The sequence below is a fragment of the Aureobasidium melanogenum genome (genome assembly GCF_000721775.1).
Source record: "Aureobasidium melanogenum CBS 110374 unplaced genomic scaffold scaffold_1, whole genome shotgun sequence".
In the NCBI taxonomy this organism is placed as follows: Eukaryota; Fungi; Ascomycota; class Dothideomycetes; order Dothideales; family Saccotheciaceae; genus Aureobasidium; species Aureobasidium melanogenum.
The window spans coordinates 462,203-487,616 of record NW_024470053.1 but is presented as its reverse complement, the minus strand read 5'-3'; the positions used below and the strand labels follow the sequence as shown (position 1 = coordinate 487,616).

The 25,414-nt window shown below is 50.9% G+C and overlaps 8 protein-coding genes across 8 annotated transcripts; 2 read left to right on the top strand and 6 right to left on the bottom strand.

The window, feature by feature from the left end:
* Window positions 1-438: 438 nt before the first annotated feature.
* M437DRAFT_61584 (Copper, zinc superoxide dismutase) lies at window positions 439-1,329 on the bottom strand (the record flags this gene model as incomplete). Its single annotated transcript, XM_041023957.1, has 4 exons — window positions 439-461; window positions 523-771; window positions 832-1,011; window positions 1,317-1,329. The coding sequence occupies 4 exons, from the start codon at window positions 1,327-1,329 to the stop codon at window positions 439-441; spliced, it is 465 nt and encodes a 154-aa protein (XP_040884174.1).
* Window positions 1,330-1,779: 450 nt separating this feature from the next.
* Window positions 1,780-2,949, bottom strand: M437DRAFT_79808 (transaldolase; the record flags this gene model as incomplete). Its single annotated transcript, XM_041027247.1, has 4 exons — window positions 1,780-2,019; window positions 2,075-2,458; window positions 2,516-2,836; window positions 2,911-2,949. 4 exons carry the CDS (start codon window positions 2,947-2,949, stop codon window positions 1,780-1,782), a joined length of 984 nt encoding a protein of 327 aa, XP_040884173.1.
* Window positions 2,950-3,960: 1,011 nt separating this feature from the next.
* M437DRAFT_18178 (uncharacterized protein) lies at window positions 3,961-4,465 on the bottom strand (the record flags this gene model as incomplete). The annotated part of the gene is made up of 2 exons (XM_041018941.1): window positions 3,961-4,148; window positions 4,327-4,465. Coding segments are annotated over 2 exons (327 nt in total), but the record flags the coding sequence as incomplete, so codon positions are not given.
* Window positions 4,466-16,272: 11,807 nt separating this feature from the next.
* Window positions 16,273-17,954, bottom strand: M437DRAFT_13223 (uncharacterized protein; the record flags this gene model as incomplete). The annotated part of the gene is made up of 2 exons (XM_041018703.1): window positions 16,273-17,766; window positions 17,832-17,954. Coding segments are annotated over 2 exons (1,617 nt in total), but the record flags the coding sequence as incomplete, so codon positions are not given.
* Window positions 17,955-18,456: 502 nt separating this feature from the next.
* Window positions 18,457-20,028, bottom strand: M437DRAFT_70973 (uncharacterized protein; the record flags this gene model as incomplete). The annotated part of the gene is made up of 5 exons (XM_041025600.1): window positions 18,457-19,046; window positions 19,099-19,572; window positions 19,623-19,702; window positions 19,809-19,913; window positions 19,964-20,028. The coding sequence occupies 5 exons, from the start codon at window positions 20,026-20,028 to the stop codon at window positions 18,457-18,459; spliced, it is 1,314 nt and encodes a 437-aa protein (XP_040884170.1).
* A 187-nt stretch (window positions 20,029-20,215) lies between these two features.
* Window positions 20,216-23,202, top strand: M437DRAFT_36892 (uncharacterized protein; the record flags this gene model as incomplete). Its single annotated transcript, XM_041019529.1, has 2 exons — window positions 20,216-21,023; window positions 21,074-23,202. 2 exons carry the CDS (start codon window positions 20,216-20,218, stop codon window positions 23,200-23,202), a joined length of 2,937 nt encoding a protein of 978 aa, XP_040884169.1.
* Window positions 23,203-23,392: 190 nt separating this feature from the next.
* On the top strand, window positions 23,393-24,328 carry M437DRAFT_38308 (uncharacterized protein; the record flags this gene model as incomplete). The annotated part of the gene is made up of 1 exon (XM_041019811.1): window positions 23,393-24,328. One exon carries the CDS (start codon window positions 23,393-23,395, stop codon window positions 24,326-24,328), a length of 936 nt encoding a protein of 311 aa, XP_040884168.1.
* An 18-nt stretch (window positions 24,329-24,346) lies between these two features.
* M437DRAFT_61578 (beta subunit of citrate lyase) lies at window positions 24,347-25,347 on the bottom strand (the record flags this gene model as incomplete). The annotated part of the gene is made up of 2 exons (XM_041023956.1): window positions 24,347-25,257; window positions 25,308-25,347. 2 exons carry the CDS (start codon window positions 25,345-25,347, stop codon window positions 24,347-24,349), a joined length of 951 nt encoding a protein of 316 aa, XP_040884167.1.
* Between the last annotated feature and the right edge of the window lie 67 nt (window positions 25,348-25,414).

The following is a 25,414-nucleotide window of genomic DNA, read 5'->3' as shown; positions in this document are numbered from 1 at the left end:
AACAGCTGGCGATGTGGGGTGAGAGAGCTCCGACAAATGTCAGTGCGCCGCTAATTCAGTGCCGCTTCATCTTTGCTGTTCGCTGCCCTTCGATGCTTCCTGCTGTTGAACGAAAGCCCAGATTTTGAATTGGCTAAATTGCCTCGCTCAGAGTTATCTGTGTCCACGTTGCGTTGTCGTTCGAGGAACATGCTTTACAGGGTTCCATGCTGCAAACGTGTCAAACGTAACACCAAACATGAAGATAAACCTTGAGGAGCTCAAGCGTTCAGCATCTTAGGCCAGGCACACATGACATGTCACAACGAACGGTATAGCAACATGTTTTATAGACATAGTTTCTTTGGCTTGATCATCAACCGTACATTCCAAAAGGCACATCTCGAGGACGGCCATTCCAATACTACTCTACTCATCAAGACATTAAACGTGAATAGCTTACGAGGCGATACCAATGACACCTATGCGTGGAATCAGTATCAATCCAATCTGAGAGACACGATGCGTATGGCAGAAACTTACCGCAAGCAGGGCGAGGGCCAGCGTTGCCGGTCTTCTTGCTCTCCTCGTGGCCACCCTTGCCGAGGTCATCAGTGCCAGCGTGGACAACGATGGTGCGGCCGAGGACGCTCTCGGGGCCGATCAGCTTGATGAGCTTGTCGGTGACGGAGCCCTTGGAGTTGCCCTGAGCATCGGTCTTGAAGTTGCCCAAGTCACCAACGTGGCGCTCGTCATCCTCGGGGGCACCGTGGGTCTTGCCGTGAGGGTTGACTGCCAATGTATGAGTACTTGTTTCTTTCCAGTGTCATTGCATCAAGTGAGAATACTCACAGTGAGGGCCGGCGGAAGTGCAGCCGTTGGTGTTGTCACCGAAGGCGTGAACGTGCATACCACGCTCGGCGTTGGCGTCGTGACCGGTGATGTCCCAGGAGATGGTGGTGTTAGCACCCTCAGAGGCCTGCTCGAAGGTGACGGTACCGGAGACCTTAGAGTCTCCACGGAGGACGGCAACTGCAAATCATCCTGTTAGCTTCTGTCGCTGGATGAAGCTCTGGTAGCACATAGAGAGTCCAGTATCTTGATCTTTCCAAGCTCGTTGGCGACCAAGCTCAAGGGAGCAAAGGCCCAGGATCTAGAGTGGAGTTTCACAGCCTCATCCAACACCATTGGATAGCCGTTGGCCTCCAAGGCCACCTTGGTGGACAGGATGTGCATGTAACCAGCTCGTCCAGTTCGCCTGGCCCCACTTTTGCTTCTAGGAGCTTGAGACATATTTGCAATTGATGGGGCATTCCTCCTTGTGCGTCTGAACGTACCTGCTTTGACCATTTTGATTGATTTAGACGTGTGTTTCTGAGCTTTGTCTAGTTGTTGAGGTTTGTTCGAAGAGAGGCGGAGTCGAGCTGGTAAGTGTCAAAGGTCGACGGAGCAGCCCCGCTCTGCGGGTCTCGTCACTTTCGGACTCCACGGCTTAAGTCCGGCTACTGCTTCCTAAGACTTCGAAGTTGTTCTGCCTCGGCGCACGTCTACGTCAGCCAAACAAAACAAATGGAGTCCCCGACAGGAAGCATCGTTATTGGTTGAGTAAAACAAAATGAGCTATATTATTGCATGTCACATATCATCGCCTCCGGACTCCGGAATAGGGAAGATGTATTATCAATATGACAAGAACGACAACAGGGGTATTTTATTTTTTGTTGAACGTGAGAAAGAAAAAGTCATGTCGCGGCAGTCGTCATATGCACATCGCCCAAACCATCATCAAAACTAAATAATTTAAGCCTTCTGGAGCTTCTCCTTGAGGATGTCCTTGAGGGTGACAGCGTCAGCAGCGAACTTGCTGATACCCTCGCTGAGCTTGTGAACGGCCATGGGGTCCTCGTTGAAGTCGAAGCGGAAGGCGGGCTCGTCGTGGAGGTACGACTTCTTCTGAAGGTCGAGCTTGGTAGCGTTGGAAGCGTTGAGCTTCTGGGGAACCTCCTCCTTGCTGTTGTAGAGCTCCTCGAGAAGGTTGGGCTAGAAGTTTTGTTAGAATATCGAAACAGAGAACTTCAGAGTCCTGGTGACTTACGGAGATGGTGAGGTAGTCGCAGCCAGCGAGCTCAGTGATCTCACCAGTGTTTCTGAAAGAAGCACCCATAACAATGGTCTTGTAGCCGAACTTCTTGTAGTAGTTGTAGATCTCAACAACGGACTTGACACCGGGGTCCTCCTCCTTCTTGTACTCCTTCTTGTGGTTGGCCTTGTACCAGTCAAGGATACGGCCAACGAAGGGAGAGATGAGGAAAGCACCGGCCTCAGCGGCAGCGATGGCCTGGACAGGGGAGAACATCAAAGTCAAGTTGGTGTTGATGTCGTACTTGGACTGCAGAATGTGAGCAGCCTTGATACCCTCGTAGGTCGAGGCAATCTTGATGAGGACGCGGTCCTTTGAGATGCCGGCCTCCTTGTAGAGCTGTTGAAAAAGTCAGTCGCGTTCAAACCATGGTAGTCATGCCACGGTGAAACGTACGTCGATGATACGGAGGGCCTTCTTGACACTGGCATCGGTGTCGAAGGAGAATCTGGCGTCAACCTCGGTAGAGACCTTGCCGGGAACGATCTGAAGAATCTCCTTGCCGAACTGGACGAGGAGAGCGTCAAGGACTGCATCAACCTGGTCGTCGATGCTCTTGCCATCGGCGTGCTCCTTTCCGTAGGCGACAGCGTTGTCAATAAGCTTGGCATACTCGGCCTTCTTAGAGGCTGCCAGAATCAGGGAAGGGTTGGTGGTAGCATCCTGAGGCTTGTACTTGTCAATGGTAGCAAAGTCACCAGAGTCGCAGACGACAACCTTGAAAAAAGTGTTAGTCATATGTCGGCATTTGACCCCTCCACAGGGGGCATAGCTGAGCTGTGAGAACGTACGGTGCCAGAGGCCTTGAGCTGGTCGAGAGAGCTAGACATAGTGAAGTGTGTGGATTGAGAGGATTGGGCTGAGATGTGTAGGGAAAACAGAGATGTGTGTAGGAAAGAGGTTCAAGTTTCAATTGTTGTTGGGAGAAATAAAAGCTCCCAGCGAGCCCCGCGCTTATGTCAATCAGACCCGACTCTCACCCAAAGGAAGGCCCAGCGAGGGCAAGGGTCCCTCCAAGAAGCACCCGCCACCGTAGTTCCGTCACTTTCTGCCATCGTTCCAGTTCTTCCGAGCCCCTTCACGTGGGTAGAGGCTAAATACGCCGAGCGCTCCGACACTTGTGTTTTGCGTCTCGCATTTCCTTGGAGATCGCCCGCCGGGAGCGCTTGCCTGACTCACAAAACCGTTGCTGTAGCACGTCTTTGCTCGAGCCTGCCTTCTTGGAGGCCACTGTAACGCCGAGCAGAAAGCGGTGACCGACATCATCGCCCGATGACGAAAGGCCCTCATCAACAACACGTCGCAAACTTCGAGCACTTGCAAATTACTGGACGTTGGGGATAAAGAATGCATTTTTTTTTTGAGGCAAAATCTTTTGTTTATTCTATCTGAGTATGGCTAGGCCCTGGTATCGGTGTTCGATCCTTATCGGACCACTGTGCCCGATATGTCATTTCAGCCGGTACACAGCGGGCTTTGGCAGAGAGGCTGCGAGGCACTCAGCTTAGCCGGCGTTGTCGGTAGAGCGTCCATCTCCGCTCGGCTTCTGCCATCTGCAATCTGCTTCTTGCTTCTCCGCGCTCTTTCTTGCGTTCTGCCATCCGACAAAAGTCTACGATTTTCAGAATCGCACTTCCATGCCCTTGATGGAAATTCTCTTTGCACGTACGTATCCTGACAAGCAATCAGGCACTAGCAAGCATTGTGAACCGCTACATGCAGTCGTGCTTGTGTTGTTGTAAAATATGTTGCTCACCCCTGCGCTCTGCGCAAGCGGGCAATGGAAACATCGGGTCAGCAGCCTATCAAGATCGGAGTCTTGATGTCTGGGCCGTCTAGTTCAAACCAAGTATGTTAGAGGGGTCCTTGAGGAACTCTCTTCGATACTGGGCCACGCGTGTGGCAACAGCTTCCGTCTCGAGGTTGTTATTGTCCCTCATCTCTTGTAGGATATCCCTCAGGCCTTGCCTGTATTCGGCGCTCTGGCCAGGGTTGCCGTTCATGCCCATTTGAAGGAGAAGAGTATCGTCTGCAATGTCAGTGCCCTAAGTCAGCTACCGCACCACAGAACTAGAATGTGTCATAGAGGTATCATGGACCATGTCGCACAGAGCACGCTTGGTCGCCGATCGGAAGCAGCTTGTTGGAGAAAAGATGAATGAATGCATGAACAAAGGAAAATCAGGAGGTCGCGCCCTCAGACGCACCAGAAACACCCATATCGCGGAAATGTTGATATTCACACGAACTGTCGTTGCAAACACCGGATGCAACTTCATAACGGCACAGCTCCTTGTTGGGATCAATTTGATGACTGTAGGTCAACGAACGATATCCACCCTGGACTTCACGAGAATAATCAGGGTGGTAACGGTACCCCTTGAAATTCTTGAGCAGACTCTCGTACGGTTTGAAGTTCGTGCTAGCAGATGGAGCAGTGTTGGCCTGTACTGTTGTCAGCACACGCTGGATTCTGGTGGTAGAACTTACCGCTTCAGAGAGACTGGTTTGTTGCTCGGTAGTTGGCTGCAATTCAGGCGCTAGATCGTCAGCAAGGTTTTGTCTGCTGGTGTTGTCGGGCTGAGATAGAGGAAGCGAAGAAACAGGTACAGCAGCAGGCTCTGGTGAATACTCTTCAGAAAATGCGTCTGAGGACTCGAGATCCATTCGATCCCCATCCTCGTCCTCATCTTCATCACCCGAGGCATCTGAAGCGGATGCCACATCTACTGATGCACCACCAGGGGCTTCGGCTTTCTGCTCAGTAGAAGTAGCTGCAACATCATTCACACCATCTTCACTCTCGTCATCAGAATCTGTCGAGATGTCCATCTCGTCATCACTGCTACTGTCAGAAGAGCCAGAGCTTGGTGCGGGTGAAAGTGAGGGCGATAGCTTGGGCTCGAACTTCGACATCTGGATAGAGACCTTGCGGTTCTGCATCTGGCGTCCACTTAGCTTATCAATTGCAGCAACAGCTTGTGAGAGCGGAAGCTCGACAAAGCCGGAGCCTGAACCTTGGTCGCGAGTAGGGTGTCGTGGGAGATGAGTGCGCTTGCTAATATATGTTAGCTCAGCTCGAACACATTGGAGGCCATTTCAACTTGATGACTTACACGTCGAAGACATCGAAGAAAGAGCGCACGAGATCATTGGTTGCCGTAAAAGGTATGTTCCTGATGAACAGCCATACCAATCTATCCTGGGAATCGGCGAGCTCGGTTTCAGCACTTGCAGATTTGCCAACGCTTCTCATGCCTTCAGAGCCAGATTCTACACTAGCGAATGCATCCGCCACCGCGTTGTTGGGTTGCAGATGTTCATCTTCGCCTTCGTCTTTGTCCGATTCGGAACTCTCAGACATGCTCGAGCCCGAATCAGAATCTGAGCTCTCCTCGGAAGTCTGAGTTTTGGTCTGTTCTGCTTTGGCGCGATCGGCACGAATGTCGTCAAGAACTCTTGCACGACCAGGACTTGAGATTGTTACATCTCTATGTCCTTGAGGGGATTGAACATCTGCAACTGAGTGATTGCTTGGGACCGCATCGTCTGATGGGTTGTCTGAGCCGCTCTCACTCATGGAAACATCCAAGTTCTCAGTTTGAGTTGATTCCGTGGTCGGTAAGTCATTGTCCCCAATAGGGTCTGAGTCTTGAAGGTTCTCAATCTCCTGCTTCTTGGCTTCCATCTCAGCTTGTGTCATCCCTTCAGTGTTGACATCCAGACTCTCGAGTTCTTCGCGAAGCTTTCGTTGATTCTCCATATCTTGGTCATACTGCCTCTGCATATCGGCCATTTGTTTTTGCATCTCGAGGATTCTAGCCTTCTGATTATCAATGTCGGCGTTGCGTGCCGTTAAGGCGGCCTTGAGCTCAGTGCGTCGATCAACTGGTTCCTTGGAATTGATCGTAGCTGGCGTGGGCGCATGTGATGCTGCAAAACCAGGAGCTGGAAGCGTAGAAGTCTTCTCAGAGGGTGTTGCAATCTGAGAAGGAGTTTGAGGCTGGCCCTGGGTGAGTTTGGCTTTAGCCTTGAGCGCAGCTTTGCGTTTTTCGTACTCTTGTATCCTCTGATTAAGAGATGTAATTTCCAACTCTTTCCTTCTAAGCTCTTCGGCATCACTCGATGCTCCGGGAGTACCGAGGGGCGGTGTGAAGATGCCTGCTTGCTTGTGAAATGCTGCCGAGCGTTGAGGAAAGTCCCTCAGTGGAGGCAGATCGCGGATGTTCTTATCACGCTGGCCAGCAGGAACTACGCTGGCTTTGACCAAGGGCTTTGCACTGCTCAGCTCATCGTCGTCATCAGACATGTCTTCATCATCGCTGACCTGAATGATCATTCCTGCATCGAAACTATTCTTCCTACTTTGTCCAAATGGCCTTTTGAAGGGATGGTGATCAGAAACAACTTGGACCTCGTTGAGATCCGATGCTACAGGGCGTTTTCTGACCATAGGCATGGATGTCGTAGTAGGGGGTTGTGGTGTGGGATCTTTTGATGAATTTGGTGATGCACTGGCAGTCGACAGGCCAGTTTGGAATTGAAGCTGGGGTTGTGGCGAACTCGCCATCGAGGTCGACATGCGCAAACCAGGTATTAAGCTTGCAGGTGCCATTTGAGAAGAGGCCAACGGAGTCTTGCTCGTAGGTGGAGTAGGTGTAGCCTTCGGTTGAGATTGACCTACAGCATGTATCGCAGAAATTGAGCCAGGTGTGGATGAAGTGGAAGCATTCGTGTTGTTGGCCAAGCGGCGTTGCGTTGCCTTCAGAGCCTCCATCTTCTTACGAATCAACTCGGTGGTTTGTGACTGTTTGTTGGTGGCTGCAACTGACGGAGTGGCAGGTTTCTGTGCTTCGTCAGGTTTAGGCTGCGATTCAGCAGGAATGATGACCAGCGGTGGTGCGATCTCATTCTTGACAACAGGAGGGGTGGCGGATTCTGCAGGTACAACAGGTTGCTTCGAAGGGACAGCTTCGGCCTTCTTGTTCTTTGCAGCCTGAAGACGTGCCAGATAATCCTGACGGCTCATAGGAGGTGCTTGTTTGACAGGAACAATGGGTTTGGACTCCTTGCTTGGAGGAACGATAGAAGGAGAAGTAGGCGCAGCACTTGTCACCTTTGCAGCTATGGTCTCTGTGACTGGGGTCTGCGCACTAGACACTGTCGACGAGACGATGGGGATCTGCAAGTCTTGATAGACTTGACGAAGTAAGTTTTCCTCAAAACCTTCGCGGACAAATTCGTCGAAGGTGAAACCTTCATGATGCAGTGCAGCAATAAAAGGCAAAACAGCTTCCCTTTTCTGTTGGATTGAGCCGTGACTTACATCTGAGTTGTTCTTTGTGGGGGTAGATGATGGACTGGCTTGGGTAGCTGTGCGATGGGCCAACTGAGAAGAGCGCGACTTGCGCTTCTTAGAAGACGGCGCAGACGGTGCACGATTGACGTGTTGTGAGGCGTCGCTGACTTCGCCCTCCTCGCGATCAATATCCATGTGAGGAGGCATGGCGGTCGGCGCCAAAGCGTTTTGGCCGACAGCAGTCTGTGTTGGCACGGGAGGTGGGAAAGGGACAGGTGCGAAGGGCGCGGCCGGCTGGTAGGCCTGCGGCGGCAGAGGCGGCGGAGGAGGAGGTGGAAAGGGAAAAGTGCCAGCTTGAAGGTGAGTCAAGAGGGCAGCCATCTGCTGAGGAGTGATATTCAAAGCCTGCAGCTCTGGTGGTAAAGCCATGGTTTGTCCTGCAGTCGATGGGGGAAGAGGCGGCGGTGGTGGATAGCCAGAAGGATGCGCTGATGGCGACCCAGCAGCAGGAGGCCATGGAGGATAGTGCGCCATACTGTGCGCGATGTTGTGTCGCGATGAAAGCGAACCAAGTGCGTAGTCGAGAATTCTAGGAAAGCGCGATGATGCTCACACAGAAAGGCAGGGGCACGAGATGTGCGTCGGACGACAAACGGCCTCTTTTTATCCAAGCGCGCCCGCAGCGAAGACTATACACTCGACTGAGGCGAGATAGTGCTCGTCCACGAAAGTGACGACGCCGCGATGTGCTAAACGACAATTTATCAAGAAAGTGTCGGACGAGCAGACTTGCAGTTGGACAGTGCCGGAGGACGGAGGACGGAGTTTGGCAAAACGGCCCGTGGAAACTTGAAAGTGCAAGTTTGGAGTGATGTGGGTGGTTGGGTTGAAACAAGGCGGCCCGCGATTGACGCTAACGATAAACAGACCTTTGTTGATAAACACCTGCATGAGCTAACGACAACAGCCCTTCGCATTGCGACCAACGTCCTGGGCATATCCTACTTGTCTGCAAGGCTGTCTCCTATACCGTCAGCAGCGTGCGTCTGTACATAATTCGATATTCTCTGGAAATGCCGCTCTGAGAGCCCTGCACTGCTCAATCGACACGCCCACATGCCATCCTAGAAACCTCCGGCAGACTCGCAACTACTAACCCAACAGTGAAGATTCCACATGGCTATAGCCACTCATACAGGGAGCCAGCGCTGGCAAGATCGCCCTCATACCGCTACTAATGCCACACCTTCTCCCGGTCCACCTCCTGGACATGCTCGAAGCCGCTCCTCCGTCCTACCGCCTCCAATGTCTCCGCCAGCAACGAACGGCCACGCACGTCACCAGTCCTTCGCAGAGCTCGGCTTTGGCTCACTAGAACGTGGGCTCTCACGGCGAGGCTCGATACGTCCACCGCCGACAGGTACCTTTGCTCCAAAGTTCATCAAAGCAGAGGGTCTCGATGGCGCCCAAGAAAAAGTTGGAGGCATAGAGGGCGAGAACGACTTCTCGGGCAAACGCTATGTCTGGGTTAAGGATACTGAACAAGCGTTTGTCCGTGGCTGGGTCATTGAGGACTTGGCCGATGGTCAACTACGAGTTCAATGTGACGATGGAAGCGTATGTCCCACTATTCTGTCCTCAAAGAGCGCACGCTGACATCCTGAAGCAACGCGATGTAGACTCCGAATCGGTCGACAAGGTCAATCCTGCCAAATTTGACAAGGCCGACGACATGGCCGAGCTCACTCACTTGAACGAAGCCTCCGTTGTGCACAACCTCCACATGCGCTACCAAGCCGACCTTATCTACACGTACTCTGGGTTGTTCTTGGTCACAGTCAATCCCTACTGTCCTCTTCCTATCTATGGTCGCGATTATGTCAACATGTACAAAGGCAGAAGTCGCGAAGACACAAAACCACATATTTTTGCCATGGCCGACGAAGCCTTCCGAAATCTCGTTGATGAGGGGACCAACCAGAGTATCCTTGTCACCGGTGAATCCGGTGCAGGAAAGACAGAAAACACAAAGAAGGTCATCCAATATCTCGCCGCTGTGGCTACATCAGACACTCCTCGCGCTAAGAACACCACGAGACAACCATCCAATCTGTCCGAGCAAATCTTGAGAGCCAACCCTATTCTCGAAGCCTTTGGTAACGCTCAGACCGTCCGAAACAACAACTCTTCACGTTTTGGCAAGTTCATTCGCATTGCCTTCACACGAGCCGGCCAGATTGCAGGCGCCTTCATCGACTGGTATCTTCTTGAAAAGAGTAGAGTAGTGCGCCTAAACTCGCAAGAACGTAACTACCACATCTTCTATCAGCTCCTCGCTGGTGTGGACGACGCGACTCGCAGCGAATTCTTGCTAGAAGGTATGGAGCTTGAGGACTTCGAGTACACTAAGCAAGGCAACGATGTCATTTCTGGTGTTTCAGATAAGGACGAGTGGAATTACCTAGTGGAGGCCTTCCATATCATGGGCTTCAGTGACAAGGATCAGAAGTCGATTTTACAAACCATTGCTGCCATCCTCCACCTTGGAAACATTACTGTCGCGAAGGAAAGCATGCGTGCAGATCAGGCGTCATTAGCAGCCAACGCCATGGAGAGCGTCGAGAAGTTCTGTCGACTGGCTGGTATTCCCGTTGAACCTTTCGTCGAAGGTTTACTCCATCCTCGCGTCAAGGCCGGCAGAGAGTGGGTCAAGAAGGTCCAAACACCAGAACAGGTCCGCCTGGCCATCGATGCGTTGGCCAAGGGTATCTACGAGCGCGGATTTGGCAACCTTGTAGACCGCATCAACAAACAACTGGATCGGTCTGGATCTGGAATGGATGATACATATTTCATCGGTGTGTTGGATATCGCCGGTTTCGAAATCTTCGAAGAAAACAGCTTTGAGCAATTGTGCATCAACTACACCAACGAAAAATTACAGCAGTTCTTCAATCATCACATGTTCGTCTTGGAGCAGGAAGAGTACGCTCGGGAGCAGATTGAGTGGAAGTTCATCGATTTCGGCAAGGACCTGCAACCCACTATTGAGCTCATCGAAGTCACCAATCCTATTGGTATCTTCTCCTGTCTGGACGAAGATTCGGTTATGCCTAAAGCCACCGACAAGTCGTTCACCGAGAAGCTGAACTCTCTCTGGGATCGCAAGTCGTCAAAGTATCGCAGATCGCTTCTCAAGCAGGGTTTCACATTAACACACTACGCTGCTGACGTAGAGTACTCTACCGAGGGCTGGCTGGAGAAAAACAAGGACCCTATGAACGACAACGTTACTCGACTCCTCGCTGCTTCTACGAACAAGCATGTCTCTCATCTCTTCGCCGATTGCCAGGACAACGACGAGGAAGCTGGAGCAACCAGAAACCGGGTCAAGAAGGGTCTCTTCAGGACAGTTGCACAAAGACACAAGGAGAACCTGTCTACGCTCATGAACCAACTCCACTCGACTCATCCCCACTTCGTCAGATGTATTCTTCCCAACCACAAGAAGCGCCCAAAGCAATTCAGTGCACCACTTGTTCTCGACCAACTTCGCTGCAATGGTGTGCTCGAAGGTATCCGTATTGCGAGAACCGGTTTCCCCAACAGACTGCCCTTCGCCGAGTTCCGCTCACGTTATGAAGTCCTCTGCACAAAGATGCCTAAAGGCCCGCTCGAAGGCCAAGTCGCAGCCAAACTGATACTCGAAAAGCTGAATCTGGACCCGTCCTGGTATCGTGTTGGTCTTACAAAGGTGTTCTTCAGAGCTGGGGTTCTTGCGGAGCTAGAAGAACAACGTGATGCGCTCATCCGCGAGATCATGGAAAGATTCCAGTCCGTTGCGCGAGGATATGTCCAGAGACGTATCGCACACAAGAGACTATACCGCGCTGAGGCCACCCGTATTATTCAAAGCAACTTCAGAGCATACCAGCAAATGCAGGCCAACCCGTGGTGGAATCTTTTTGTGACGATGAGACCACTCCTTGGAGCCACTCGCCAATCAAACGAGGTGAAGAAGCGTGAGGAAGAGATTTTGAAGCTGCAAGAGAAGATGAGACAAGACGAAGAAGCCAGACTCAAGATTGAAGACGAACGCAGGCGCGCCGAATTCGAGATTCAGAAGATTCAACAAACTCTCGAGAGCGAGAGATCTCTTGCACTCGACAAGGAAGACATCTTCCGAAGACTGCAAGACAGAGAGTCTGAGCTGAGCGAGAAACTGCAAGGCGCTCTGGAAGATCAGGAGAGGCTGGAAGACCAACTTGAGGGACTCATCGAAGCCAAGAAGAGGGCAGAAGACCAAGCAGATGAGTGGCATCGACAAGTGGAGCAAGCAACTTTGATCATCACCAAATTGGAAGGCGAGAAGACCGAGTTGAACTCCCGAATAACCACCCTGGATGCTCAGCTTATTGAAGTTGAACAGTCTCGCTCACAGACTACCGAACTGGAGGAGAAGCTTGGTCAAGAGATCAAGATGTTACAGAGCCACGTGAGTCTCAAGGAGCGCAAGCTCCAGGATCTCGAAACGAAAATGCTCGAGAACGACCATGAACTTGATCTCAAGCTCTCGAGTGCCAACAAAGACCTTCAAGACTCGAAGAAGAAGATCAGAGATCTTGTGGACGAGAATCGGTCGATTCGCCAACAGATGTCTGAACTCGCCTCCACTTCGACTAGCTACGAGGATCTAATTCGACGCAAGGATAGTGAGCTAGCCATTCTGAAGACTGATCTCAAGAGGTTTCAAGACGATCGAAAGCGATTCGAGCAAGAAAAACAGACACTGACAAGCCAACACAACGACATCCAGAGTCAACTACGCGGTACCTTGGCTGAAATGGAGGCCATGACATCGCAAAAAGCCCAGCTTGAGCGCGAAGTCGCAGATGCTAAAAGAGCTTTGGAAGACAAGACCTCAGCAGACACCCAGGCCGAGATGTTGCAGAAGCAGATCGAAGATCTCAAGAGCGAACTCTTCGAAGTGCAGACTGACCTGAGCCGGGAGCGTCAATCACGCGATGATGTCAAGAAGATCGCTCAGAGTGAGTATGAGAGTCTCAAACGAGAGTTTGATGCCCTTAACGACTCGAAAGTCACGATTGAGAAGGAAATGTATGCTCAGTCGGACGTGACGCGCAGGACAAATGAAGCTCGCGCCGCTGCAGAGAAGGAGCGTAAGGACTATCAGTCTGAGCTTCAAAACCTGCGAAAGCAGTTCCTCGAGCTCCAAGAATCCAAGATCGAAGCTGAGGCAGTTGTCGAACGCAATGTGACACGTCAAGCCAACGAGCGACAGGCTCTGCTTCGACGCGACTTGCAAAACATGGAGAGAAAGGTCGAAGATCTCGAGGCAGACAAAAGCCAGATGGCGATAGAAGTGCAAAGATTAAAAGATTTCATCTCTGGCAACGATGCGTTCCGTCTCCATCAAGATCAACACAAGGAGCGCCTCGAACGTGAGTTAGTCACCATCAAGGGTCGTCTGACGGCATCTGAGAACGACAACCGTGTTCTTCTGAACAAGGTCCAGCAAAAGAACTTGGATATCGCACGATCAAATTCTCGTGCGGTTGATACCCAGCGCTCAAAGATCAATCAACTCAATGCCGAGAAGATGAATGCTGAAGAAAATGCGAAGAAGCTCATGCGCCAGCTTGAGGACGCTCATCTGACGATCAACTCCCTGGAGAAGCAAAAGGAGAAACTCACCCTCAGTCTGGAGGATCTCAATCACGAAATCACCCGCGAGCACCGCACAACCAGGAACGCCGAGCAAGCCTCTTCGACCGTCAACCTTCAACTTGCCGAGGCGAACCGCAAACTCGAGACTGAAAGACAATTGCGTACACAGGCTCAGACAAACACTCGTGCTGTACAGTCTAGCCTTGACAGCGCTAACAACGAGCTTTCTGAATGCCGCGAGCAACTTGCACTCCTGCAGAAAATCTTTGATCCAGATATGAAGAACCTTCCATCTAATGTTGATGGCATGAAGCCCGATCTGGCTCGCACTGTCGATCTGGCAAAGAAGCTGGAAGGGTCTCAACAAGCCCTTCATATCGCGAATGAGAAGCTCTCGCGTGCAGAAGCACAATTGAACGATCTGCGTCTCCAACACCAGGACGAGATGCAAGAGAATGATTTCAAGCATGCCAACGCTAAGCGCGTTCTGCTAGAAGAGATGAACTCAAACCAAGTCAACGCTCGCGCATCGCCTGTGCCTATGCGTAGAGACTGGGAGTCTAGAAAGCCTTTCTCTCCCGTGCACACACCATCTAATCAGCGCCATTTGAGCAATTACACTACAGACTCTGCACGTTCGGACCGTACAAACGACACTGCTACATTCAACAATCGCATGGACCTTGCAGCAGAGCTTGAGATGGTTCAGAATCAGCTGCAGATGTCCGAGATGCATAACAGACATCTGGCAGCTCAAATCGGACGCAGCCCTTCGAAGCAGCATATGCAAGATGAAAGTCCTTCGCTTCGTAGAGTGCAAAAGCTTACCCTTGAGAACAGCAGATTGCATGACATGTTGGACGACTCTGCCAGAAAGGTCTCTGCTTTGGAGAACAGCATTCGTCTTGGACAGCTCTCTCTGTCGGAGGTACAAGCCAAGTCTCATGAGGAGCTGTTTGATCTCATCAACTCTCAAGAGCAATCACGCAAATCTCTACTCGCTTCGCACAACATAGCCATTTCTGAGCTCGCGGATGCAAAGACTGCATTTGACGAGATTAAACAGAGCAAAGCTTCAGCAGATGTTGAGCTTCGCGACGTCAAATCCGAGCTTGCCGACTTGACTTATGAGAGAGAACAAGAGGCTGCAGGCCACCAGCAATTGCTTGATGAGTTCTCTGACCTGCAGATAAGACTCGATGCAGAGACATCCAAGCTGCTTGACGTTACTTCCAGCCTCAATCTCTACCGTGCTCGAGCCGACGAGTACTTCGGTAAACTCGAGCAGGCGGAAATCGCAGTTCTTAAGGCAACCAGAGCAGAACAATTTGCAAAGACGCAAGCTAGAGAAGTTGAAGATCAATGCGCGAATATCATGTCAGAACGCAAGCACATGGACTCTCTGGTCGAAGACTTGCAGCGCCAAACACAGCAGTATGAGGAAAGAATCGAGGACCTTTCTGCTGATCTAGACGGCGCGCTTCAAGCAAAGAAGCGCCTACAGAATGAGCTCGAGGACTACAGATCTCAACGCGCTATGGATATTGAAGACAAGGAGTCGTCAATGGAGCAAACTCGCAAAAAGTATCAGTCAGAACTTGCAGCCGTTAGCAACGAGCTGGAGATTGAACGCGAGAACGTTATTCATGTTCGCGGAGAGAACGGTCGTCTTCGTGATGAGTTGGAGGAGTTGCGCAACAAATGGGACGATGAAGTCTTGAACAGCTCCACCTGGGCCAAGGAGAAGTCGCGTCTTGATGTTGCTCTGCAGGACCTGTCTAACTCTCGTGACGAGGCTGTCAATGCTCACAACGAGGCTCAGAGCAAGATTGTCGATCTTCTCAGCCAAGTTCGCAGCCTTCGCACCAACGTCGACGATGTCGTTGCTGAGAGGGACATGCTCGTCAAGGAGAAGAAGGGGCTCGAGGCACGTCTTAGCGAGGCTGCCGACCGCCTTGAGGATCTGTCTCAGAACGGCTCGCCATCTAAGCGCAATGCAGCATCCGCAGACCGCGAACTGCTTGAACTCAAGTCAACCCTTGCTCACCAGGAGGATGTCGCCGCCGCCGCAGTAGGCAAGATGCGAAGAGCTGAAGCACTCGCCCAAGAGATCCAAAAGGACATTGTCACCGAACGCGAGAACAACGTAATCCTGCACAAAGAGAAGGCAGCTCTGGAAAAGTCAATGAAAGATCTGCAACTCAAGTGCATCGATCTCGAAACCAAGGGCTACTCGAGCGTCAGCCAGGACGTCCGCTTCCTCAACGGCCGCATTCACGAACTCGAAGCTCAACTAGAAGACCTCGAACACACACGCAACACCGAAGCCCGCAGTGTGCGCAACGTCGACCGTACAGTCCGCGACCTGCAATCTCAGATCGAACGCAGAGACAAGAGTGTGTCTCTCCTTACCGAAGACATCAACAAATCCCGCGACAAGATTTCTAATCTCCTTGCTACCATCGACGAATTGCAAGCTTCAGACTCATCCAACCAACTCGCTGCCAAACGCGCAGAAAGAGAGTTGCGCGAGGAAAGAGAAACAAGACTTCGCTTGGAGAGGGAATTGGAAGGGCTCAAGGGCCTTCAACTTGAGAGGGGAAGTGTGAGGAGGAGTGTTCTTGGTGGTGGTACTGGAAGCAGGAGAGGTAGTTCTATTGGGCCTTTGCCGCCTTCGCTTGAGGTGCCGCAGAGGATAAGCAGCATTAGTAAGGGCTTCTTGTAAATGCCGATAAGGGAAGCAAAGGCATGAAGGGATGAAAAGATGATGGAAAGACTGATTTCGTATTCTACTCTTGGGAAGGCGTCTTTGATGATTTTTAACGATCGGGGAAGGTGGTTGTTTTGGATACTGATTTTTCTTGTTAGTTCTGCTCACAAGGACCTTCCTTGAATGAATTTTCGTATTTCTTCACAGATGTGTGTCATTTTGAGACGTGGTGTGATAATTTATGCCTCAACCCCTCTTCAACAACCACCAATAAAACAATAATGCCGGCCCGCCAGCCAAAGCAACCTCTTTCCCAAATCTGTCCACGAGCTTCCTCCTGAACGTCTTCGGTACCCTAGGCTTAGGTGCTTTTCTGAAGATAGGATTACCCCAGTCGTCACTCTCATCATACACCTCCTCTTTATTGTACAGCTGATACGCAGGATTGTTACCATAATATCCCGCTTTTTCTATCAGTGGTGTTCCGGTGGGTCGAGCTGTAGGCAGACCGTAGCCTGGTGCTGGACTGACGCTGCGGGTTCTGGCATTTGCAGAGCGAGCGGAGAGTTTGCCATTCGAATGTTCGGAGGACATGGAGTTTGTTGCGCCTGAGGGAGAGCGAGTGCGTGGTTTTGTGTATGTGTTCGGCTCCGTTGTTGGAAGGAAGTTTGGCATTGAAGCTGCGGCTTCTTCATTTCTGACTTGGACCAAGGTGTTGATGGCCAGGGCGATTATCGAGAACGCCGCAAGGATGCCATAGACGATAAAAATGCTGAGCTGGTCTGGCAGGAGGCAAAGGTGGGTTTGCAGCGTCGGTCCGTCTCGAAGAGATTCCCCGTTTCCATCGACTGGGTTCCAGAGACTGACTAGTACGAAACCTGGTTTGCGGACGCCCATCGCCCAACTTATACTCTTGACTGTGATCTCATGAATACCTCTATCGTGTCTCGAGGCGTAATATGGATGCGTAACCTCACAGTAATCATGATCATCACCAGTAAAGGCATGAGCAATGTTACCAATTTTCTGAGCAACTATGGTAGAAATCTCCTGCGTCAAGACATTCTGGTATTGATAGCCGCCGGCAATACGTATGGCATTGGGCTTGTCGATCTCGAGGTTCGGCGCTCTAGGCGGGTATTTTTCGCGAAGGGGACCACAAGGAGTGCCCTCTGGGCGGTACAGGGGTACATGACTGAGGAGGATCGTTGGAAATTCAGGCTTCGACTCTTTCGCTAGCTCTTCCTTGGTAGGCAGGCGACCTAGATCCCGAGGATGCGTGACTTCGTGAGCCCATCTTCTGTGTGGTATCAGGCCCTGTCGTTCTTTGAGCTCTGCGCGCACAGCCTTGTATTTGAGGTCTTGGGCATTGTCAAGAAACTCCATAGTAGCATTCCAAAGCTCTGGAGAACTGTCTGGTTGGCCCATGGCACTCAAGCTTACGGCGTCGATGCTGACAAAGGTGTGGTTTCCTACGACATCTATCCTGTCACCTTCGCCAAAGTAGGCTTGGTAGCGGTTTCGGATCGGCACTTGAACGCCGTTTCCAAAGCCCAAGTCGTGGTTGCCGGGTAGACTGGCGACGAACTTCTTGACCTTGTGGGCAGGCAGACCTCCAGTAACCTGGTTTTGATCAAAGAATATCTTGCCGAAGCGGTCGTATTCGTTGAGCCAGTAGTTGTCGCCATATTTTTTCCATTGCTGCTCGGATGGCTGAAAGCCTTCGAAGTGTGTAGACCATTCTCTTCCTCCATCAAACAAGTCACCCAAGAACAAAGTGGTGTCAGGATCGATGTGGCGTTGTAGCAGATAGTAGGATCGCTTGATGTACTTGTCGGTCGCAGCAATGGTCAACGAGGAGAGGGGCCATGGTCGACCAGGATATGTGTGTGGGTCAACGAGCTGAGGGTCGGCGATCAGGGCAATGCGGTGAGGTTGCGCATCTGAAGGCTACAAGTTCAAGATGGATTAGTCTGGGAATTTGGATGAGGGCATGCGACATGGGCCAGACGTACCCATTTCTCCCATTGGTCCCAATTGCAGGCATCAATACTGCTACTAAAGGCAGTGCGCTCACCCCATAGCAATACAAAAAACCACAGCAAGAAGATGGCGGTTGGTAGTCTTAACAGACGTCGGCGGACAATGGCCAGCTTGGTCCTCGGTTTCCCTTTGGCGTCATACTGCGACTGTCGCACAAGGCGCTGCCACATGTTGGTCAAGCGGCTCTCATCTTTAGACGTCGAGTAGGACGTTGCATATTGATAGCTCATGGTATCGGCAGGTCTGCACTCATCGTTGCGAGCTGCTGCTAGGTCGAGGAGAAGCTACTGAGACTGTTCAAACTGCCTGCCCCTTTTGACACGCGTGTGCTCCAGACACAAATCGACCTCGGCGTCAACAAGCCCCACCAATTTCACCTACTATATATTTGATTATTGCTCACTTGTCTCTGGCATTATTCTTTGTAATCAATCTTGTACATTTGCGTTTTGTGTGTCAAGCTATCTGCGCTCGCTAAAATTGCAGCTCTCTGCCTCAGAGCCATGAAAATCCCAGAACGCCTTCGCTATGCTTCGTCCCGTAATTCGCAAGAACCACTTCATAAACCTCGCTCCCTGTGCACCTATGCGCGACGTGCTAAGAGAAGCGGACCTTGAACTTGAAGTCAATAGTGAAAGCAGGGTCGCTGACACCCACCTCTTGTCCGTCAGACAACAGTTCGTCCAGCTTGCGCTTCAAGTTAGGGCGAGTCTGCTCCTCGAGACTGGGAGGTGCCGAGTAGTAAAGTGACTTCTCTTCAGTTCGGATCGATGGTTTCTTCAGCTGTGCCTCGGGTCTCTCGGCCAGATGTTCAACAAAGTCTTGCAGAGTCCACTCCTTCTTAACAGAGATCTCCTTGGCCAGGTTGCCGCACACCGGACAGTCGTCCTTCTTTTCGTGTTCGAACGTGTATGTGTAGATGCTGTCGTCTCCGCTGTACATCATGTAATTGTTTGCTCCGGGGTTACCCAAGAATGGGTTTGTGCCAGTTGCAATCTTGAATGCCTCGTTACAGCACGAGGCGGCAACGATGGCATTGGTTGATGCGATTGCAGGAATGATGTTCTTGACTACACCTTGAGTCATGGAATATGTGACACCTGGGATGTTGAACTCCTGTGCACGCTTGAGAGCCTTTGCGAACAGCCACGAAATGTGCTCTGTATCATCCGTGTCGAGAGTAATGTCTAAAAAGGGTCAGTAACGTGACCTCGGCTGTATGCATATTTTCAATCTTACCCTTGCGCTCTTCCTCCCAAGCGATGAGATGAGCCCACTCGATGCAGTGCTGAGGTTGACGAGGAATGGTAGCCAGGGTGCACAGAGGAACAGCAGCACGAGGAGCGTGCATATCCAGCTGGCACTCAATGCAGCTCGTGACGGTAGGAAGAATAACTCTGGACTGGCCTCTGAAACCTTCAGTACCGCCGTCGATCAATGGCTTCAGGCTGTCGACATTTTCCTCGTCTACCATTCCCACCAGAGTAGCATTGATCCATCTTCTTGCTTCAATACTGTCAAGACCGCAAACGATAATGTTGAATTGAAGGTAGTAGTCCTCGTCCTTGTCCTGAATCTTCCCGCAATAAGGGTTGATCTTGACTCCCTTGACGCGATCCTCGACGAAACGAGCAGCGACCTCAGCCTTGTATTTTCCGACATCGGTCTCACGGAAGAGGAATTGGCGATTGAGGTTGGAAACGTCGATCGTGTCTGTTCCACCAATCAGCATGAGGCGTAGGAGATCAAAGGGTTCGACGCACCCATATCAATGACATCGATGTTCTTGAAACCAGAGAGGGCGAGGTTCTTGAGGATTTCGCATCCGAGGCCGCCCGCTCCGCTGAGAATGGTCAGGTGGATACGCAAGACGAGGATTGGATCATACAAACATAACTCTGTCCCAAGTTAGCTCTAGGCAAGTAATCAAGTGAGTTCTTTCCACCTACAAGATCTTTGCTGATTCAAGGCTCTGAATAACACGTTCGCCAGGCACAAAGTCATCTGGGTCTGTGAAGGGACCCTTGCGAGAGAGGATTGTGTCTAGGTGCTTCCTACAAAGGATTTAGCCTGGGACCGGTGTTGGAGACGCCATGTCTTGTACCATCTTGAGCGATCTCCTGTGACGCCTAGAGGAACATCAGGCTGCGACGCAATTTCCGTAGCCATGCTGGAGCTGGGTTGATTGATTGCAAGGTGTCTGGGTGCACGATTGAAGATGACATCGGTACTGTCGGCATTAGCGGCGTTAGAAGTAGCGCATGCTCGTGGTCCAAGCGCCTCGCTTGGAGTTGACATGTTGAAGTGCTTCTGACCATTTACAAAATCACGTAGAAGTCGCAAACATATTCGAGCCATGGGCGATTTCTTGACAGCTGTGTCAACTGTTTCACTCAAGTCAAGGCAAAATATCAACAAGCCCATTATCGAAGAAGTCATCTCAGAAAGACCTAAACCTCGTACTGTTCGAAAATCACCTGCTTCGACCGACGAAGCATTACACATTTTACGTTCAAGTCCTGATCAGGATGCTCTCCATGACCTTCTCTTGTTCTTGAGCCAACCATCTCAACAATCAGCTGGCTTCGACATCAAGATCCCGACTCCATCATCAGCCAAAGTCGTAAATGAACTAATAAACACAACATTACCGGATTTCTGGGGCAGCGATGATCAGACAAATGTCTTGCTTCTAGACTGCCTGAGAAGTGTAGCTGGTATTGGCGGCGTACTCGCAAAGCTACGTCTTTCAATATCAAAATGCCAGTCGGCACGCAAGGGTGTACAGGGGTCAGAGTCGACACAGCCATTGTCAGATCTTACATCGATCTTGTTGCAACTAATATCCTCGGACAGCCTGGCTGAAAATGTGTATGACGATATCAACAGACTCGTTGAAAGTCAGGCGAAGCGAACGCTTCTGTGGAAAGAATTCCTCACATTAGTCGGGACGGGGAAGATCATTGCATCTGCAGCAGAAGCCGAAGACACTGTCAAGTCTGCAGGAGGTCAACTTGAACCCTCTTGGCTCTCAAATGGCTCCAAATACTCTGCATGGCTAGGAAGAAATGTCTGCACTATGTTGCATAAAACTACAAAAGACACAAGCACATTCAAGGCCGCAGCTCAACTTTTTGGCAAGGCTCTCGGTATTGGCTATCCAGGTAGGAAGACATGGCTCCTCAACAAAAAACAAGTACTAAGTATATTCCAGTTCGAGTTGTCGAAGAAATTCATACACACATCACATTCATCTCGCCTCATGCAGGCTCCAAGTTGCAACCAATGCTGCAAAGCTTACAAGCTCACGAGCAACGCCAACTCCTAGACCAGACTTTCAAGATCCTATCGAAACAATGCCTACCTCTCATGTCACCTCCAGACTTTGACGAAACTCTGACAGAGTCGCCCTCTACGATCGTTGCTGCCTCGGCTACGATCATGGAGCTGATAGGAAACAGCGAAGCCATGAGAAGCCATCTCGAGACATGGTTGTCTGATCCAGCACTGAATGCTTCAGAGTCGTTTGCTCTGCGTCGAGCAGCTGTTTCTGCATTTGTTCATGCAAGCAAAGGGACCACGAACATGCTTGAGGATCCGATTCAAGATCTCACGGAGAAGGTTATAAAACGGTTTGGTGACAACCTTTTCATCAAGCATTCGCCAATCTTGCAGCAGGAAGCTTGCGCTCAAGTTCTGCTCTTGCTCGCGGGTTATGCGCATCGAGCCCAGCCAATGTCTTTGTTCATTATGGCTCGCTCGAGCGCACATCTGAACGGAATGTCAAACCGCCTGAACTCATCTTCACCACGGGCTCGGTTCCTTGGCATGATTGTCGGAATGACTATATCAGATCTAGTCGACAAACCAGGATCAAAAATGAACTTTGACATTGATGATGTGAAAACAACCGAAGGAAAGTGGTACCAGCGTCTTGTCAAGGTCGACGACAAGATCGGTGATCACACAAAGATCAAAGAAGTTTTCGGCGCCAAAAAGGTCAGAGAATTGGGCCCTGCCACCACGTCAAGTCCTCACTCCGTGAAGAAGCCCATCCAAGCGAAGCCGAAACCCAAGCCTCTCATTCAGGAAGAACCTCAAGGCCCTAGGATCATGGAAGTGCTGGACGATTCTGAAGAAGACGACGATCTCGTGCCTTACGCCAAACCAGACTCTGACCCTGAAGATGAAGACGAGGACCCGACTATGATCAATCGCGACAAGCCTAAGGCTCCAGTGTACATACGCGATTTAATGGCTGGATTGAATGACTCGGAAAACTACGACCGACATAGTTTGGCTTTGAAGAGTGCTGCTGCTTTGATCCGTCGCAAGTCTTCATTCGGCAAGGAAGTCAGTGATCATGCTCTCGAGCTTGCATCGATTCTGGTAGGACTTGGCGACACGTTCGATATGGAAGACTTCCTCGAGCTGCGTCTGCAGGCATTGATTGCGGTGCTTGTATCAAATCCAGAGCAGATGGCGCCATGGTTTGCACGACAGGTCTTCGATGGAGACTACTCACTAAGTCAACGTACCACGGTTCTGAGTGTCCTGGGGTTGGGTGCGCGAGAGCTGGCTGGCTATAAGGATGAGGACGAAGACCTGAATCCAAAGATTGCAGCAACATCGTTCCCAAGCAAACAGCTTCCTGAGAGATTGCACAGGATGTACACCGCTGAGCGCAACGCACCGGTCGCTCGCATTGCATCCAACCTCGAACGATCCATGATACAACCGATGGCCCTCGACGCAGCTGACAAAATGTCAGGTCCCAACATCCTGAAAGTCAGAACATTCTCTTCGCGCATGGAAGTCGAAAAGAAGAGGAAGAAGATCATCCCTAACGCATTAGCAAAAATTGTCGCAGAAGGCTTCTTCTTCCCCCTGACTGGACGTTGGTGGCAGAATCTACAAGCATATGGAGTGGAAAACGTGCATTTCCAGCCCTTCTTGCTGAGTACATATCTCAAGACACTATCCCTGGTCTTGCATGCAGCGGGGTCAGGAACAATAAGCCTCCCACAGATGACAGCAGAGTTCTGGGAGTTGATTTTGAGTGTCAGGACGAATGCATTGGCAGATGTCAGTGTTCTGGAGGCTGTTCTCTTTGCTACTCTGACTCTTCTGGATATGAATGAGGACAAGCGCAGACTGGCAGAAGAGCATTCGAAACAATTAATCGAGACACAAGAGTGGGTTGAGCTTGTCTTCGACAGAGTTGGTGGAGGTGACGAAGAGGGCGAGAGAATACGCATGCTTGCTGCTAGCGTTTTGATGAAGACAAGAGAAGTGGTGGACAAGTACCAACGCTTGCTGGTTGGCGACCTTGTAGACTATTGAACAGACATGATATGTATACTAGTAGCTCAAAAGACTCAAAGTCATCCAAGAACATCATGGTCGCACGAAATGTCGCATCATAAGATTGAGCCAAGTAACGAGCAGGGTCACTCAAACGACTTCGACCTGTATTCACGACATCATCAACCTCTAGCTTCAACCACAACCACAAAACAACACAAACAACAACATGCCTGATTCAGACGACGCTCTCTTAGCAAGACTAAACGCCCTACGGAAATCTCCAATCACACTCTCCAAAACAAGCCCACTCGATCTGCCATCAACACCACAACGAACCACCGACTCAGACCTGACAGCACGATTCCGCAGCCTGACGCCTAACAGCGCGATCGCATCACCACTCGCAGACACAGAAGACACGCCACACAACGAGGAAGATGACAGAACAATCGAGGAACTGTTGCAAGACCTTGGGCCTGAGGAACAGTGGTCTGTGGATCGTGATGAGGGCGAAAGGATTCGAGACTTGATGGCTGAAGCTAAAAGTGCTTTGCCCGCTGAAGACATTAAAGAAGAAGGGAACAAGGATGTAGATATTGAGATTGGAGTTGTTAAGCCAGAGCATGACGACGAGGATGAAGAACAGAAAGAGGTGGACGAGGACAAGAGAGATGAGGAGGAAGCTGATGACTACGTGCAGCGTGTACTCGCCGAGCTCGCGCTGGAGAAAAAGTACGGCGGTTCTGAAGGAGAGGAAGAAGAAGAACAAGATGATGAGAACAAGGAAGACGACGAAGACACTGGACTGTCTCTGCCTTCAGCGCCAACGGAACTGCCATCATCGCCTGCTCCCGACCAGGACGCCAATATCGATGATGCTCTCTCGGCAAGATTCGCTTCTCTTTCGCTGCCTGGAGTGCCTTCGTTCAATCCGGCAAAGAAGCCTGTCAATATTCAAAAGAGCGTCAAGTCGAACTTGCCCAAGTACACAGATGAAGACATGGAAAGCTGGTGTTGCATCTGCAACGAAGATGCCACTGTAAAGTGCATGGGCTGTGACGGAGATCTCTATTGCCAGGAGTGCTGGAGAGAAGGTCACGGCAATGGGCCTGGTCAAGAGAGGGGCCACCGAGCACTTGCTTACGCCAAAGACGCTTCTTGAACGATTATTAGATATGGACTACTCTGGTTCTTGGTCCTTGAACTTCTCCCTGACTGATGCGACATCAATCCCGCACACTTCTGCCTTCTTGACGGTTGCCTTGGCTTTGCCTACCACTGGCACGTCAATCATCTTGCCGTCCAATGTCCAAGCACCCCGACCCTGGGCATCTGCCTTTTCGTCGGCAATGACGACTCTCACGGCATAGTCCACCTCTTCCTGGCTTGGGCTGAAGATGTTTTGAACCAACTCGACCTGGCTGGGATGAATGCATTGTTTTCCGTTATAACCCATTCTCTTGCCACCCTCACTCTCCTCCTTGAGGACCTGTTGGCCCTGCTCACCGCGAAATGCAGTCGTGACCAGATCGATGGTCGACGGAAGGTTGAATGCTCTCGCTGCCGTCGCAATGGCCGACCGCGCATACAAGAACTCCTTGAGGTCTGGCGTACGTGTGATACTAAGATCAAGGGCAAAGTCTTCAGCAGCGAAAATGAGGCCACTCAAGTATGGTGAAGCTTTGCAAATAGCAGACAAGTCCATGACTGCCCGTGCCGATTCAATCAAGGCTATTAACCTGAGTGGAGATTTGGCATCGGGGCCATGTCGTTCGGGAAGAGCATGGCGAATGACATCGGTTACAAAGTGGAGATCAGAAGCACTGTTGACTTTTGGAATAACAAGGGCGTCGAGGTTCTGTCCTTTGAGGACTTGGGTCAGGTCGTCGAGGGCATAGCCGCTATCGACCGAGTTTATGCGTACGGCTTGCTCTTTTATTCCTGACACTCGTTCTCGCGATAGAATGGATTGGAGATTTGAGCGAGCTTCTGCCTTTTTGCCTGGAGTGACTGAATCTTCTAGATCGTAGCAGATAGTGTCGACGGCCACGCCTCGTGACTTTTCGAGGAAGCGCATGGATGAGCCGGGCACTGCATTGTGTGTTAGCTAGACTTGTTGCAAATACAATTGGTATTTTTACCATAGAGAAGCGCCCGACGGACAATTGGTGAGGCCGCCATGTTGCTGATTTACGATGTATTGCTGAGAGATTCATGAGGAAGTTGGAGACTGATGCCATCATGGTGG